Here is an 18,661-nt window from a genome sequence, read left to right as displayed (position 1 = left end):
TATATGGCCGATTTGAGCTCTTTCCCTGCCAGCGGTTTTTAAAAAAGTTGCCAGTCAGCGCCAGCGTTTTTTAACATTTTCACAATAATTTCGTAGGCCCCAGAATATTGAGTTGTATGAATATCTACACATTCAACATGTCAAAAGAAAGAACAGAGAATCTGCTTTTACGATAGAAAACCCATTTTAGCTTCATGCATTCTTTTTTATCAACACTTGAATGTGGGTTGGTTTTATAAAAAAGCAACATTTTGAACAAAAAGAGTTTTTTGTCCGGATCAGATTTAGAATGATGATCAAAACATAGATGGAGTAGATCGAGTCCATCAGCACCGCCAAAACTTGCACAGTCATGTACTTGTGTAACATTAGGCATTTTTTATTTATATTTTGTTGAATGTATGATGATCGCGTTAGCTTACATCGTGCCCCTTACTGTATAACAGTCAAAAACTGCTGAAAAAAACTTGTCAGTGGCTAGGAAACGTCATAAATGATTGAAAATCTTGTCAGTGAGAGTTAAGGAATATTTAACTTGTTTTCAATGTCAAGAGCACTGTTTAAAAAAAACAATGACCTTGCCAGGAAAGGTAATTTGATAAGAGTCATTGCAATAATATTATATGTTGCTGTTGTCCTCATGTCTTTGCTAGGCGTCCTGATAGATCTGGGTATAGAGGACGCGTCATTAGCTCTACAGAAGTCTGAGAAGTATGTGGTGCGTCTGGACGCGGAGGTCCACACAAAAATGGAGGCCTTCATGAGGAAGGTCAAACAGAATCCTTATACACTCTTCGTCCTTATTCACGACAACTCGCACGTTGACCTGACCAGGTAAGAAACACAATTACGTTGTTTGTAATTGTTTGGATCTGTCAGAAATGTCACTTAAATATTCTTGTCTTTATTCTCTCTCTCCGTCAGCGCTCTGTCGGGGTCGGTTTGTCACGGGGAGCTGCAGGGATTGGCCGACCGCGTGGTGAACTGTCCAGAGGTTCTGGAAGCAATAAACTTGCTGGTGCTGCAGGTCAGCTGCTTCCCGTTCACCCTGCAGAGCCGTCAGTCACGCATCAGTACCCAGAATGAAGTGCACTGGCCCAACACTGAGAACCTGGTGAGTTTCACTGACCCCAAGAAGGTCTGTAAAGGAATTTATGGAGGACAGATAAGATTTCAGATAAATCAGATGTTTGACAAGTGTATATGCATACATTACCGATGAAAAGTTTGTAGTCAGTAAGACTGAAAAACAAAAAAGAAATGATTACATTTATTCTGTAAGGATGAAAAGAGTCCAAGGGCCAGATTTACTAAACAGGGTAAATTAGCATGAGAGCGCAATTACAAAAAAGCAGCGTAGAAGTGGAAAGCTCTGTGCTTGATCTACTGACGACGTGCAAATTAAAGAACACAGACACAGCCGGATCATTTCCATAATGACCAACGCAATCTACCAGTTAGCATCAAGTTTAAGACGTGCTTTTTTTGGCGGTAAATAACGGTACAAACACCAGTAAATTTATGAGTGCAAACCTTAATAAATCACCTTGCATGATTCATTTAAATACTCCTACAAATGCATATGCAATAAGGTCAGCTGCAAAAATAACTGTGTCTATGCCTTTTCAGCACTCATTTTTCACTGTGTGTCTTCTGACAGTAGTTTTTTAACACCAAAAGAGGGTTTTGCGCATGCTGTTAGAAAAATCTGGCCCAAAAGATCAAAAAGATCAAAAGTGATAGTTCAGTCAGGACCACTTTTTGAGAATAGTAAATTTATTGACAAAATGAATTTGGCGAAAGGCTTAGGCATCAAGGGGCTCAGCTGCCATACTAGACAGTTAAGATACATCCTTAGGCATACATCCCCCAGCCTGACAGTAACCAAATATTTCTTAGCTATACACAATGCAGAAGAGATACAACAGTTACAAAAGATTGACAAATAGTTGTATGTTCTAAGAAGATCCAACGCTGTATAACGGAGGTACTAGGAGGTGAAGGGCTGGTGGTGGGTGCAAATGTCTGTGCGACACACTGAAGGGAGTACGTTTGACCGAGCATCAGCTGATGTAGTTAGCAATGAGTGGTCTGCCTGAACTACGCTTGAATTCATTAAAGACATTTATAATGTTACAACAGATTTCTGTTTCAAATAAATGCTGTTCTTTTGAATTGAATTTCATTAATCAAAAGATCCTGAAAAAATGTATTGTGGTTTTCACAAAATATAAAACAGTTTAACTGTTTTCAACATTGATAATAATAAAATTAAATGTTTCTTAAGCACCAAATCATCATATTAGAATGATTTCTGAACTGAAGACTGGTGTAATGATGCTGAAAATTCAGCTTTGTCATCACAGGAATAAATTACATTTTAAAATATATTAAAATAGAAAACAGTTATTTTAAAGCTGCAGTCCGCAATTTTTTTGGTGTCAAAAATTTACAAAAATGATATAATGAGAATATACAACATGAATCCATTTTCCAAACCGTGTTTTTGTCTTATCCTGAATCATTATGGTACACTTATAATTTCAGACCCGACTGGTAGGACAGAAACTGCGTGACTCGCCATAGACTTACATGGAGAAAAGTAGCACCGGCTAGAATGTTCCTCCACAAGACGCGTGCAGTTCTCTTTATTAACCGCTAGAGGGCCAAAAATCATGGACAGCAGCTTTAAATCAATGTGAAGTGGTCAATTAGTATGTTTTTTTTCTCCAATAACTGATATTGAAACTTTAATATTTCATGCCCCAATCTTAAATATGTATTTATCCTTTTTTTTTTTTTTTTTTTTTTTTTTAATGGGGTGTTTTCGTAAAGAGTAGTGACCCATTAATGTTTATTTTTCTTCACTCTTGATGTCTTTCCAGCACATTCTGTGGCGCAGATTAGATCCCAGGAATTTTAGAAGCAAATTACAACATTGTTAAAAAAAAAAAAAACTTCACTTCAGCAGTTTTTATCAAAGTTCACATAATCGGTTAAGCAACTCACAAATTTTTAACACACTGCAGTATGATATTCATGCCAGAGATTCATCCATTCATCAGACACATTCAAATGAATGACCTAAACGTGTTCATAGATGCATTTTCAAGCAAGAGCTACGTAAAAAAAGAACACTATTGTAATTGTGCTCAGTAAAGTAAACATTTTACTGTTTGCATTTACCAGCAGGGTGAGGCTTCTCCTAAGGACCTGGTCTACTTTGGGCTGAAGGACTACAGCAAGTCCCTGCAGTGGGGAGTGGCAAGTCCAATCCTTCGATGTGACGACGCCTTTGAGCGGATGGTCAAAACCCTGCTTCAGAGGTCAGTCTGTTTTTCATATTCACACAGCTGAATTCTGTATGTCTAAAATAAAAATAAAAGTACAAAATGAGACTTTAAAGTGAATTACCTTCCCTTTCAAAGGGTTAGTTCACCCAAAAATGAAAATATTGTCATTTATTACTCACCCTAATGTCGTTCTACACCCGTAAGACCTTCGTTCATCTTCGGAACACAAATTAAGATATTTTTGATTAAATCCGATGGCTCAGTGAGGCCTGCATAGCCAGCAATGGTAGTTCCTCTCTCAAGATCCATAAAGCTACTAAAAACATATTTAAATCAGTTTATTTGAGTTCACTGGTCCTATCTTAATATTATAAAGCGACGAGAATATTTTTTGTGCTCCAAAAAAACCCAAAACGACTTTTTAACAATATCTAGTGATGGCCAATTTCAAAACACTGCTTCAGAGCATTATAAATCTTTTGAGTCGAATCAGTGATTCGGATCGCGTATCAAACTGCTGAAATCACGTGACTTTGGCGCTCCGATCCACTGATTTGATTCGTAAAGCTTCGAAGCTTCAAGAAGCAGTGTTATGAAATCGGTCAACATTAGATATTGTTAAAAAGTTGTTATTTTGTTTTTTTGGCGCACAAAAAATATTCTCGTCGCTGTATAATATTAATATTGAACCACTGTACTCACATGAACTGATTTAAATATGTTTTTAGTACTTTTATGGATCTTGAGAGAGGAAGTACCATTGCTCTCTATAGAGGCCTCACTGAGCCATTGGATTTAATCAAAATTATCTTAATTTTTGTTCCGAATATGAACGAAGGTCTTACGGGTGTAGAACGACATGAGGGTGAGTAATTAATGACATTATTTTCATTTTTGGGTGAACTAACCCTTTAACTGTACACTGTAAATATGTCATTATAGCTTTAAGCTCATCTCAGACTCAGATCCATGTCCAAGTTTATCCCTCATTGTGACTTCCTCATTGTTTTCAGGCACCCGCATTTGCACAGCATGGTGATCCGCAGCTACCTGTTGATACAGCAGTACACAGAGGCTCTAATGGCCCTCACAGCGGCCCCCTCACTGCGGGATCACGTGACCCCTCAGACCCTCGCCATGGTGGAGGATCTACTGAGTGTGCCAGGCCGCAGCAGGCACGGGTGCGGGCACATGCTACTGGTGCGCGTGCCCTCGCTGCAGCTGGCACGGCTGGCGCAGGAGCGGCTGGAAGAGGCCCGGGACAAGCTGGGGCTACAGTACCGCTTTGCAGTGCTACTGGGAAGCCCTGCTGCGGAGATCAGCCTGCCAGTCCACTTCTGTGCCCGTCTGCGGGTAAGAACTAGATCCTTTTATGAGGATGTGCTCCTTCAAAATTTGTTCTAAATTAATAATCTGTGCATTTCAGGCTTGGAGGGGCTGTAAAAATGAAGAGTGGGTCCCACATACTTATGAAGATCTGGAAGGACTACCATGCATTGTCATCCTCACAGGAAAAGATCCTCTAGGAGAGACCTTCCCAAGGTATTCCATGCAAATTATGTGATGTTATTCTTTATATATACATGCGGACACATATAAATACTGAAAAAAAAGTATTACAGTTTCAATAAAAATATTAAGCAGCACAACTGATTTCAACATTGATAATAAGAAATGTTTCTTGAGCAGCAAATCATCATATTAGAATGATTTCTAAAGGATCATGTGACACTGAAGACTGGAGTAATTTTGCTGAAAATTCAGCTTTGATCACAGGAATAAATTACATTTTAAAATATATTCAACTAGAAAACAGTTATTTAAAATTTAACTTTTTTTAACTGTATTTTTGATCAAATAAATGCAGCCTTGGTGAGCATAAGATGACGTTCAAAATCATTAAAACTGTCAAAAAATATTTTTGGTAAAATTATTTTTATTTTTTATTTCTTCATTAAATTGGTCTTAAATAAATTAAACAAACATTAATTAATTAAAAAAGTAATGTTTTTGAAGCTGTAAAAAGAAAATATTTTTGCTTACCTAAAAATATTTATTTTTTATATTTATAATAATAATAATGCATTTTTTTTTCATGAATTACATCGCTTAAAAGCAATCCTGAAGCTATACATGAAAAACTGCAACCTTGAAACCCGTCAGTTTGTTGAGTATCTTCAGGCTTGATTCAGGTGGCAAATCTCTAGTTCAAATATGAGAGAGACATTAATATTATCTGTCATTACATGATGACCTGGATAAATTAAATGATACACAGTGCATTCCAGTCTTTTGGTTTCCTTTTTATTTATTTTTAAAAGAACACCACCTTGTGGTTACTACAGTTGTTACAGCTACAGTTCTAAAATGTTCATTATTAGATGAAGTTATTTGGATTGAAATGTAAAGAAAATCTTTCAGGATGTTCTAGAACCTCTTTCCCTGTAATTTCATTTAACCGTCCAGTAGCATTATCCCAATACATGTTTGGCTTTTTTCAAGATCCTGCACTATCCAAAAGATGAAATAAGATTCTACTAGATAAACTAAACTCTGCAGTGACTTCTGAAGGGTCACATGAAGATTAAGCGTGTTTGTGTGTGATTTTGTTCAGATCACTGAAGTACTGTGACTTGCGGCTGATTGACTCCAGCTACCTGACACGTACAGCACTGGAACAGGAAATGGGTTTGGCCTGTTCGTATGTGACACGCAGAGTAATACCTGAGACAAAAACTGCATCAGGTAGAGAAGAGAGACAAAGAGATGAAGAGAGGAGCTCAGGAGAAATGGCAGAACATGATGATCTCCATATGGAGCTGGAAAGACCACCCAGCAATGCCAGCGCTGCTACCAGGACCTCTGGTGAGTGACACTGTAAACAAATTGAGCCTGATTCTTGTCTTGTGTGGTCACATGACCTCATATAATTCATAAAATGTTCTCTTATCTTTCAGGCTCTACCACAGAAAATGGCGTCAGTTCTTCAAGTGTACTCGACAAACCCTCCTCGCAAAGCGACCCGTCCGGTAGCAGAAATACAATGGACTCTTGCTCCTCTCCCATTCGCTTCAAACAGGAGTGTGACTCCCAGGCACCCTCTTCTTCCGGCACGTCCTCGTTCTCCTCTGCCTCCTCGTCCTCTTCCTCTTCCTCCTCTCCAGCAGCTCAGAGACCGAGCCAGTCCACGCAGGCTCCACGTGAATGTAACAGGACACAGGTCTTCCCCCGGACGGCGGTGCTGTCCAGGGCGGCGTACACCCTGCTGGCCCCTGAGTCGCTGGGTCAGCCCAGTTCAGCATCTCTGCTGCCTCACGCTGATGTGGCATGGAGCAGTCCACTCAGACCGCCTGTTCCTCACGTTCTCGGAGGAGCAGAGCAGTCCCTCTACTATCGCCAGTGGACCACAGCCAGGCAGCACCACGCAGATTACGAAGGGCCGGCTGTACCCCATCCCAGAAGACTCCTGCTGAGTGGGCCACCACAGGTGAGAAGTAGCTTAAAAAAGGTTAAAAGGGAATCAAATATTGTACTTTCTGGATTTTCTTTTTACTGTAAATACTGTATTTTTCTTTAGTTGTTTCTGTGTTTGTTAAGGCAGTCATCACTATTACTGGTGTTTATTGACAATAAAGTGATCAAAAATACATGTAGGATACACAAAATATACAAAATATTTTAAAAGATATATAAATATATATATATATATCAGTAAAAAACAATAGATAAATATCTATAAAAATCTTTTAATCTATAAAAAAATAGTTAAAATATACAAAATACACAAAAATTATTTTTATAATTATTAAAAATTAAGTGTTTAAATATAGTTAAAATGTAAACTTAAAACTTAAACAAAATATATACAAATCATTTTACAAATTAAATATTTTTTAAAAAAATGTTAAAACATATACAGTTAAAATAGACAAAATGTGCAAAATTATCTTAAATTTTTAAGTGTAAAACAATGAAATGTTTAATATTTTTAAACTGTTTTGTTTTTACTGTATTTTTGATCAAACAGACCTTTAAAAAAAAGTTTAATATTTTAAAAAAAAATTTAAATATACAAAATACAGTTAAAATAGACAAAATGTGCAAAAATAGTTAAAAAGCTAAATAGTTAAAATATACATAATACACAAATAAAATAAAAAATGTACAAAAATAGTTATTTATATACTTAATATCTTAAATATTTATCCATAAAATCTATTAATATATAAAAAATAGTTAAAATATACAAAATACACAGGTAAAGCAGACAAAATATACAAAATTATTTTAAATTTTAAAAATATAAAAATTGTGTAAAAATAGTTAAAATGTAAACTTAAAATATATACAATTTTACAAATTAAATATATATATTAAAAAAAAAAAAAAAAAAAATATATATATATATATATATATATATATATATATATAAATAATATATACATATATATAAATAATATATACATATATATAAATAAATAATATATACATATATATAAATAATATATACATATATATATATATATATATATATATATATAGAGAGAGAGAGAGAGAGAGAGAGGGGAGAGAAATAGGAGAATTATTATTTATCGTGTCTGACCAATTAGAGGCAAAGTCTGTTGCTAAGCCACAGCCATTTACAATGACCTCTGTTTCATGCTAATTAGCCTCTTTGCTGAGCATCCAGTTTCTCATTCTCATTCTGCCTCTGTTTTAGGTTGGAAAAACAGGTGCGTATCTGCAGTTTCTACGAATTCTGTTCCGTATGCTGATTCGCCTTCTGGAGGTGGATGTGTATGATGAAGAAGAGCTGGAGGAGGGTAAGCTTCCTTGTCCTTTTTTTTTTTTTTTTTTTTCCAGCCACACAAACGGCATTCTCCATGCTTCTAAATACACTTCTATTTTTATTCACGCAAAGAATAAAACACTTTATTGAAATACTCCACCTGATGGTCCTCATCTTGATCGTTTCACTAATGATCTTGAACTGAATTCTCTAGATCTGCAAGACAAATCAAAGTTTCCCCCTGCTAGTGGGCCGCAGTGGCCTGACGTGGAAGACATCCGCAAACTGCCATTTGACCTCTACCCCCGTGACCACAAGTTCAGATATGCAAGTCCAGTGTATACAGACAGGATGCCAAAGACACTAAACGGTATCAAACTGCTCTTTTTATTATGGCGTGCCTTGTTTCAAAGCAGATTAAAAATATTGTGCAAGTATGTTTATGTGCTGTTTTGCATCTGCATGTGAAACACAGGGGTTAAAGTAGAAAGACTAGAAGCAGAAGTTGAGCCACCGAAGAGAAACACAGTGTCTGTTCGACTCAGCCTGTTTGCAGCCCACAATGCATTTCACCACTGTGAGCAGTGCCACCATTACAGTGAGCCTGCTCCTGCCGCACAGGTGAGGGCATATGTGATCGATCATGTGATGCATCAACATATTTTAAAAACACCTCAAATATAAAATGATGAATCAAAGTAATAGCAAGTCTAGAAAGGTACATGGCTATAGTAAGATGTTCTGCGTGTCTAATTCTAGCTGTCGGACTGCACCTTCCACGCCTTCACGTTCTGCTCATCCATGCTGGGAGAGGAAGTCCAGCTGCACTTTATCATTCCTAAAGCCAAAGAGCCTCATTTTGTCTTCAGCCAGCAGGGCAGTCACTTAGAGAGCATGCGGCTCCCACTGCTCTCAGACAAGGTAAGTTTAGTGTACTTACAAATAACAAATGAATAGCCTTTTTGGGTTGGTCGCTTTAACCAAAAATGAAAATTCTGTCATTATTTACTCACCCTCATGTTGTTATTAAAAACCTGTAAGCTGTTTTTTTTTTTGTGGAAAAATAAAATGAGAAATTGTGACCACATATGTCAAGCTCCAAAAAGGACCAAATAATAATAATAATAATAATAATAATAATAATAATAATAATAATAATAATAATCCAACACAAAAACCACTGTAAAAGTATTGCTGTCTTCTGAAATCATATGAGCATACAAGTTTTGTAATAATATATGGGCAAGTTCATTTTGATGGAATATTCATTTTTGTGTGAGTTGTCCCGTTAAGGGGGGTGCAAGCTAATATATATGCTAAAAATTCAACTTTGCATCACAGGAATAAATTACATTTGAAAAATATAATAAAACATAAAACAGTTATTTTACATTGCAATAATATTTAATAATATTTCTGTTTTTATTTTATCATATAACATTGATAATAGTGAATGTTTCTTGAGCATCAAATCATCATATTAGATTGATTTCTGAAGGATCATGTGACACTGAAGACTGGAGTAATGATGCTGAAAATTCAGCTTTGATCACATGAATAAATTACACTTTACTGTATACTGACATAGAAAACAGCTGTTTTAAATTGGAATATTATTTCACAATATTACTGTTTTTGTTTGTATTTTTAATCAAATAAATGCAGGCTTGGTGAGCAGAAGATACTTCTTTTAAAACATAAAAAAAAAAAAAAGCGTGCAGACGGGTGTCAGATTGATTCGAAGCCTCGACACATCACGGCACATTTGCTTCAACTGCTTCAGTGTTTCATGAAGCCTCGATCTGCCCATCACTACAAAAACCATGACACAGGAGAAACCAGATCCTAAGGCACAGAAATGCAGCGATGACAGACATGCAAGACCTAGCAAAGAGTGACTGAATTAACCAGGTTTTTATAGGCAGAAACTGACAAGCTAATGAGCAACAGCTGAATGTAATCATGGCTGATTAGTCCAGGCAGTGGGTTATGGGAAATGGAGTCCATGTGAGGCAATAGTCCAGGGTGGAGCGCCCTCTAGTGGCTACCAAAGGCACTCCAGCTGGTGATCGTGACAAATATTTAGATAATCATGTAATTAGCATAATTAGAAATAACAAAAAGGATAGCTTATGCCTAAGAAATATAAAGACAAATACATCTGAACAGTGGACACAGGACGAAATTCAAAGATAAACTTTCAGAGATAGACTTTCAAAGGATAATAGTTACTAAATGCCACAAAATGAAACCTACAAAAACTGTTATTTGCATACGCCTTGCATTCAGGTCAATACAAAATAAATTTAGAGATATATCCTGAATTAAGGAGCACCTGGATATCTGAGTGATGCAAAAAGTTGTGTGGTTTCCGAGTCATTGCTCGTGTTTTTTTTTTTTTTTACATATTGCACAAGTTGTCTTAAAGTGACTATGCTGCTCTGTTTGCCGCCTCAGGAGTCTGGCATGCTGAAAAGTCCGATCTTCACACCCACAACGGGCCGCCAGGAGCACGGGCTTCTCAACATCTACCATGCCATGGAGGGAGCCGAGCACCTGCACATTTTGGTGGTCAAGCAGTATGAAATGCCCCTCTACAGGAAATACTGGCCCAACCACATCCTTCTGGTGCTGCCCGCCATGTTCAACAACTCAGGAGTGGGTGAGTACCGCCCAAAATAATGAAGAGGATTGCGTTTTATTTATTTAATTTAGATAAAATATTATAGAATTTTAAAAATCTAAATGATTGACTGTATTTATGTGATGTTTCAGGAGCGGCTCGATTCATGATCAAGGAACTGTCCTACCACAACCTGGAGCTGGAGAGGAACAGGCAAGAGGAGCAGGGCGTCAAACGACAGGATGTGTGGCCCTTCATAGTTATGATGGATGACTCCTGCGTCCTGTGGAACGCCCATCAACCTGGACCCGAGGGCAACAGGTATGTAATGATGGAAGGATCCATATACGGATTTGTTCATTGGAATGTCTTCAATATCTATCATCCATGGATTCTCTGTCTCTTTCTCAGTGAGGTGATGAACGTGTCGCTGAAGAGCGTCCTACAGCACATGGAGGCCACTCCTAAGATCTCTCTGTATGCCATATGTGGCCTGCGGAAATGGAGCAGTAGTTTGTCTTCTCAACCTCCCACAAGCCCTTTCTCTCGCTGTCACCTGCATGACCTCATCATGCTGAATGTTGACCTCACCCAGAACGTCCAGTATGACCTCAACCGGTGAGTGTTTACATTCTGAGGGGGAAGAGCATGTAGTTCTTGAGTACTGCTACATGAATATAGTTTTTTTTTTCCCTAACTGAGGAGAACTTTAGGGTGTTTTATGGTATAAATTATGACAACTAGTAGAGTCTGAACCGAATGTGTGCGTTTGTGTATGTAGGTTCACATGTGAAGAGGTGGACTTTAATCTGAGGGCAAACAGCAGTGGTCTTCTGCTCTGTCGGTTCAATCACTTCAGCATCATGAAGAAACACATCCCCATCGGAGGACATAAAGACTTCCTCATAAAGCCCAAACTTATGGTGAGCTTCATTATGTCCCTTCAAAACAGAAAGGCCACTTCAAACTCATATTACATACAAAACACTAATATTAGCTTGTTAGCATAGCTAACGGTAACTGCAGTTACATTATATGCTCACTAGTGGACGCTACGAAACCAGTTTTGCCATTTTTAACATGGCAACTTAAAGAATTTACCTTTTATATCTCCTTAAAATTTACATTCACAATGTTTGCCTACATTTGTGCAGTTGCTATAATTACATATAGGTATAAATCAATGTAATGTATTATATATATAAAAAAACTGTTATTAAACAATAATGGAACAAATTGATCAAAAGTGACAGTAAAGGCATTTATGATGTTACAAAGATTTCTATTGTAAAAAATGCTGTTAAGTTGAGCTTTCTATTCATCAAAGAATCATGAAAAAGCATCACGGTTTCCACAAAATATAAAGCAGCTCAAATGATTTCAACATTGATGATAATAATAAGAAATTTTTCTTGAGCAGCAAAACAGCATATTAGAATGATTTCTGAAGGATCACGTGACACTGAAGACTGGAGTTATGATACTGAAAATTCAGCTTTGCCATCACAAGAATAAATTACATTTGAATCACATTTTGGGGCTGAAAGCAAAAAACAAAACAGTTGTTGGTAAAGAACAGTATCATTGTAAGAGACCAACAGCTCTTAAACAACCTCTTCTTCCTCCTCTCTTTTCCTGCAGAGGATGGAGACCCCGGTGCGTGTGTGTGCATCTCAGTATGTGTGCGCTCCGGACAGTGAACACACACTTCTGTCTGCGCCGGCTCAGTTCCTACTGGAGAAGTTTCTGCAGTCCTGCAGCCATCGTCTCTTTCCTCTGGCCCACTGTAACAGCGCTAACCCCGTGCTGTCCATAGATGGCTACCTCAACCTCGGCCCAGAGGTAAAAATATAAATTGGGGGTCTCACACTTCAAGGGCTTGTTCCCCCAAAAATGAACATGTTTTGATTATTTACTTGCATAAATATCACTCCAAACCTGTGTGCTGTTATTTTTTTTCATGGAACAGAAAATTAGAATTTTTGAAGAATGTTCATGCTGCACTTTTTCTTATAAAACAACAGTTAGCTATCAACGAATAAGTATTGACTGGTCAGGAAATGAAAAGAATTAATTGGAGATGCACTTTTGACTTAAAGCAGATTCTGTTGTGCATATTAGTTAATTAGTAGTGTTTGTGTTTACAGATTCAGGTGTGTTACATGAGCTCTCGGCCTCACTCTGTGAATGTGGATCATCAATGCGTGGCCTTCAGTGGGCTGCTGCTCTATTTGTGTGATTCCTTTGTCGTTTCAAGCCTCCTGAAGAAATTCAACTTCCTCAAAGGTAAGGCTGGGTTTCTTACAGCTGGAATATACAAAATATTATAAAAAATTAACTTTTTTAAAAACTCCTAACAAAAGCACCAACATACACTAACGTTCAAAAGTGTGGGTTCGGTAAGATTTTTAAATGTTTTTGAAAATAGTCTCTTCTGCTCGCCATTGCTGCTTTAAAAAATACAGTAAAACTACAGTATAATATTGTGAAATATTATTAAAATTTTAAACAACTATTTTGTATTTCAATATATTTCAAAATGTAATTTATTCCTGTGATGCAAAGCTGAATTTTCAGCATCATTACTCCAGTCTTCAATGTCACATGATCCTTCAGAAATCATTCTAATATGATGATTTGATGCTCAAGAAACATTTCTTATTATTATCAATGTTGAAAACAGTTGAGCTGCTTAATGTTTTTGTGGAAACCATGATATATTTTTTCAGGATTCTTTGATGAACATTATAAATGGCTTTACTGTAATTTTTAATCAATTGAATGCATCCTTGCTGAATAAAAGTATTAATTTCTTTCCAAAAAAAAATCTTACTGACCCCAAGCTTTGGAATGGTAGTCCTTATTTTTAAGCAGTATCTCAAACACAAAACTACGGAAGAGGATTAGGGCCAAGCAATAATAAAAAAATAAAACCATGACACAAAAAAAAATCTCGACATTAAAGTTGTTAAATTTCGAGAAAAAAACTTAACTTAAAAAAAAGTAGAGATAAAATGTTGAGAATAAACTCGTTAAATTATGAGAAAAAAACTTGTTACATTTTGAGAAAAATTCGAGATAAAATGTTGAGAATAAAGTCATTAAATTACGAGAAAAAAAGTCATTAAATTACGAGAAAAAATTCGTTAAATTATGAGAAAAATGTCGTTAAATTTCGAGAAAAAAGTCGAGATAAAATGTTGAGAATAAAGTCATTAAATTAACGAATTCATTCTCGTAATTTAACGAATTTGTTCTCATAATTTAATGACTTTTTTCTCGTAATTTAATGAGTTTATTCTCGTAATTTAATGACTTTATTCTCAACATTTTATCTCGACTTTTTTCTCGAAATTTAACGAGTTTGTTCTCATAATTTAACGACTTTTTTCTCGTAATTTAACGACTTTTTTCTCGTAATTTAATGACTTTATTCTCAACATTTTATCTCGACTTTTTTCTCGAAATTTAACGACATTTTTCTCATAATTTAACAAATTTGTTCTCATAATTTAATGACTTTTTTCTCGTAATTTAATGACTTTATTCTCAATATTTTATCTCGACTTTTTTCTCGAAATTTAACAAGTTTTTTTCTCGTAATTTAACGAGTTTATTCTCAATATTTTATCTCAACTTTTCTCTTGAAATTTAACACGTTTTTTCTCGTAATTTAACGAGTTTATTCTCAACATTTTATTTCGACTTTTTTCTCGAAATTTAACGAGTTTTTTCTCGAAATTTAACAACTTTAATCTCGAGATGGTTTTATTTTTTTATTATTGCTTGGCCCTAATCCTCTTCCGTACAAAACCTTGTTTTTAGAACTAAACATTCTAAAAACAACTTCAAATGGACAGTGCAATCTTATTGGTCCAAAATCCCATTCTGCATATTAAAGGGATAGTTCACTCAAAAATGAAAATTCAAATCTGTGTGAATTTCTTTCTTCTGCTGAACACAAGAGAAAATATTTTGAAGAATGTCAGTAACCGAACAGTTGATGGGCCCCTTTGACTTCCATAGTATTTTTTTTATTTTTTTTTATTATTATTACTACGGAAGCCAATGGGTTCCATCAACTGTTTGGTTACCCATGTTCTTAAAAATCTTCTTTTGTGTTCTGCAGAAGAAAGACGTTCATACAGGTTTGGAACAATTTGAGGGTGAATAAATGAAGACAGAATTTAAATTTTTGGGTAAACTATCCCTTTAAATGTTACTGTCCATCAGAGCTGCTATAAAAATAATAGCACACCTCTCTAACCACTTTGCGGTCCTATAAGAAGCTTAAATTCATAATTTTTTCTTTCACTCATCCTGCAGGCGCCACGCTGTGTGTGATCTGTCAGGACCGGAGCTCTTTGCGTCAGACTATTGTGCGTTTGGAGCTGGAGGATGAGTGGCAGTTTCGTCTGCGAGATGAGTTTCAGACGGCCAACTGCAGCGAGGACCGTCCCCTCTACTTCCTCACAGGCCGCCATATCTAATCTCCACATCTCCATTTCCTTTCAACCATTTGGCCAACACATAGAGAAGATGTTTTCCAGCATCATAACTCTCGAACTCTGAGAGTTTTTGTGCTTATGAAGAGAATAAGACTTGAGATTCTCATGGGCTCTCCAGTCAGCACTACCTCGGATGACGTTTGAGGATAGATACTATGTCCAAATGACAGATACTACGCAGGATACAGATGTTGTGCGTTTGCCTTGTGTGTTTTCCCCTTTTTTTACATTTTGAAAAAGCTTCAGGACATTGCTTGTTGGTGATTTTGTGTGTCCTAACACGCAAGGACAATATGAAGGACATCTTTAGATATGTCCTCTATATATAAATATAAATCTCAGGGTTTTTTGTCTCAAGACAAAAGGACTTACTACTGCTCTTCTTGTCTGCTTTATGTACTTTTCATCATCAACGCCATTTACCAAAGACTTATAAACTCCTCAAGATGGAAGCTCACATGACAGCACATGATGAATTTAGATGCATAATCTTGGTGGAATTTCATTGGGTAATCCCAACCTATGTCATCAAGGTGAAAAAACTAAATATCTTTTATCTTGCCAAAGATATTACCTGATGTTATCCAAAACACCATTCCTTGCTCCTCAGAGTTGTCAGTCATCCAAGTTCGGATGTTTCAATTAACCCACAAAGTTCACTTACTGATATCAACATTCGCTATATCTAAAGAAAGCTATTTATGATCTTCTCGATTCCGGCCTTCAACAGCCGACGTGTGCCGGTGTTCATGATTGTGAATGCTAGTTGGTACATGCCTGATGTATTAACCACCTCATTATGCTTTAACTGAGGTCATTGAGTTAAAAGGTCATTTTGTCTGAAGTTATTAATCATCATATTTCTTTGAAACATTCCTTATTTTGAAATAGCTGGGAATGTTTTGGAGTTGCACACTGTAAATGCCTTAAGATGATGACACAATCCCAAACTCCACTCCAAAAAGAGACAATTAATATTAGTAAAACAGGTAAGACATTCCCATTTCATAAGGATCATAAGGACTAGCTAGCTTATATGGTATGTCTGAGAATATGAATGTTCAGGAATGGTTTATCTTTTGGTGTTTAGGACTTTTTGGATGTTAAAAGAAAAAGCTTTGTTTACATTTTAAGAAATGCCAATATTAATATATATGACAGACTTTTTTTGTCACTTTGGATTCTGGCTAGTTTTACTGAAGAGTCACTTTGAGCCGCATGTGTCACGGATCAAATGCATTCTTTTATTTTTCCATGGCACAGAGAATCTACCTAGAACCCATTAGTTTCTGTTTCGGGTGATTTATTTAAAATTAGAAAAATTGATCCCTTTTTCGAGGGATTGTTTTATTTATTGAACAAGCTTCTTGGACTGATAATCATTGAAATATCAAGAATGTTTTGCTAGGTCAAGTCCTTGAATTCGTCACCAAAAGCTTTGCACACTTCCATTGAAATTATGTACAGATGATGTATTAGAAATTATCTAATGTAAACGAAAAAAGCAGAACAAGTGTATGGATTACATTACTTGCCAGTATGAACCAACTGGAGTGTTTAGTAAAAACTGCATCAGGTCCCATAATGATTGTAATGATGAAGAAAGCCAAATACCCACTGGACAACCTTTAGAATGTGTCTCATTTGTAGATAATTTGATGTGCACATAAATTATGCAATTTGCTTCTTACAATCTTTGCATCTTTCCTGTCAGCTGTGAATATTCTAAACATATGTAGCACCAAACCATTTGAAATCTTCTACCTCATTATCTACTGGCCGGCTTTGGTTTAGTAAGCATTTGATTTCAGAATCATGTTGTTATTGCTGTTGAGATAAATGAATGTAATAAAGTGTTATCATCAACCTTATTCTGTTTGTGTGAGTCTTTCAGACAAAAAATGTAGAAAGCTCAACTAATCATGTGACCTTTTCAACCTTACATAATGCTCTTCTTAATCAAATGACAAAACAGAATCTCAAAATAATCTTGAGTTCCGATCCTCGAATTTGATTGGCCGTGTTCCTAGATCACTAATGCTCATAGATCTGATCATAGATGGCACAAAATCTCATCTCAGCATTTTTGATGAATGGCTACACTATTTTTAATTTTGTCATTTCATTTCAATATCAACATCTGTGAGATTTAGTCAGTTTTGAGGTTAATTGATCTAGTTTTGTGTCTGTAAAATAATCTATGACATTGTATTATGTTGAATATTAAAGTTTTTTTGTGTCTATTTGTTAATGTGGGGTTTGTTGACACAATGGTTTTAGATTTGTGAGTAAAGGTTTTAAGTTTTTATTTTGATGTAAAAAGATAAAAATAGACCACATTATTGTAATTAATGGGGTTATTTAATATTTCCAAAAATTAGACATACATTTCAGACATCTTTGCATGCTTTCATTAAAACCTATTGAATAATTGAGTGAAATCATTCAATTTGATTTCACAATGTTTTTATTATGATATATATTTAATTAACCCTATAATAGGGTCTTTTTGGGCACCAAATGACATTTGCTAAAATAAAAAAAAGTTTGTCCAAATGACATGAAACTTTGTACAGTGTTGGTTAACACTTTCTAGATCTACAAAAACCACAAAAAAAAAAAAAATGGAGTGATATCTTGTTTTTATGTTAGTGTAAAAAAAAAAAAAAAAAAAAAAAGTCACACTCAGGACCCAAGGCAACAAAATGTAATTTTGTAACAAAATAATTGTTTTTTTTAAAAACAAATGTAATTTTACCCTGTTTATTAATGTTTTTACTTCATATTAGTGAAGTTTTTGGATGATTTATCATATCTTTCAAATTTATATAAATAAATAAAATATTTTGTTTAATAGGTTTTTATACAAAAACAGCATTTTATGTAAAATTCACTTTATAAAAGACCCACATTTCTAACTTTCATTCATGGGGATAACATGGATAATTTGACATGGTTTAGTGTAAGATTTTTGCCCATCTTTTGGAAAATGCAGTTTTAAAAGTAAAAAATATTATCACTTTTACCACTAGATGGCTGCAGAGCTCCACTATTAACTGAAAGACATCTTTTCACAAGTATTTTTCAGTTGGATTTATATCTACATATTATGAAATAACAATTATGACAATAAAAATTTTAGCATTTTTTGTACTAAAAAAAAGTTTTTCAATAATGTTGATTTTGAGGATAAATGTTCATCGGGGTCTCATCATAATGTAATAATATTGAAAAACAGATTTTTTTTTTCAGTACAAAAAATACTAAACTTTGACAAAAAGTAACTTTTATTGTTTTATTTTATTGTTTGCTCATAACTTTTGGTAAGCCTTGCCAGAACTTTAGCTAAAGTTCTGAGAACGTTCCCTGTTTGCATCCCTCAAGCGGAATTCCAGATATCGCTAATTGCTGAACTTGGCTGCTAAATTATAATTTCATTATAAACATC

The 18,661-nt window shown here is 35.4% G+C and overlaps 1 protein-coding gene across 4 annotated transcripts in view; it reads left to right on the top strand.

The window, feature by feature from the left end:
* greb1l (GREB1 like retinoic acid receptor coactivator) overlaps positions 1-17,084 on the top strand; it is a 58,603-nt gene extending 41,519 nt beyond the window's left edge. For all 4 annotated transcript variants that reach the window (XM_048163361.1, XM_048163362.1, XM_048163364.1 and 1 more), the window contains 18 exons: positions 654-834; positions 925-1,114; positions 3,190-3,326; positions 4,307-4,646; positions 4,720-4,835; positions 5,908-6,158; positions 6,251-6,780; positions 8,014-8,116; positions 8,297-8,452; positions 8,558-8,703; positions 8,842-9,003; positions 10,540-10,744; positions 10,858-11,026; positions 11,117-11,323; positions 11,487-11,628; positions 12,347-12,547; positions 12,853-12,991; positions 15,032-17,084. In XM_048163361.1, coding sequence (XP_048019318.1) covers positions 654-834; positions 925-1,114; positions 3,190-3,326; positions 4,307-4,646; positions 4,720-4,835; positions 5,908-6,158; positions 6,251-6,780; positions 8,014-8,116; positions 8,297-8,452; positions 8,558-8,703; positions 8,842-9,003; positions 10,540-10,744; positions 10,858-11,026; positions 11,117-11,323; positions 11,487-11,628; positions 12,347-12,547; positions 12,853-12,991; positions 15,032-15,195 — 3,539 coding nt within the window. In that variant the 3' untranslated portion in view covers positions 15,196-17,084. The remainder of the gene's footprint in view (positions 1-653; positions 835-924; positions 1,115-3,189; positions 3,327-4,306; positions 4,647-4,719; positions 4,836-5,907; positions 6,159-6,250; positions 6,781-8,013; positions 8,117-8,296; positions 8,453-8,557; positions 8,704-8,841; positions 9,004-10,539; positions 10,745-10,857; positions 11,027-11,116; positions 11,324-11,486; positions 11,629-12,346; positions 12,548-12,852; positions 12,992-15,031) is intronic.
* Positions 17,085-18,661: the final 1,577 nt, after the last annotated feature.

This window comes from Megalobrama amblycephala, linkage group LG17, assembly GCF_018812025.1.
Source record: "Megalobrama amblycephala isolate DHTTF-2021 linkage group LG17, ASM1881202v1, whole genome shotgun sequence".
Classification (NCBI taxonomy): domain Eukaryota; kingdom Metazoa; phylum Chordata; class Actinopteri; order Cypriniformes; family Xenocyprididae; genus Megalobrama; species Megalobrama amblycephala.
Note: the sequence above shows the minus strand (reverse complement) of the source record. Positions and strands in the feature narration are given on the sequence as shown.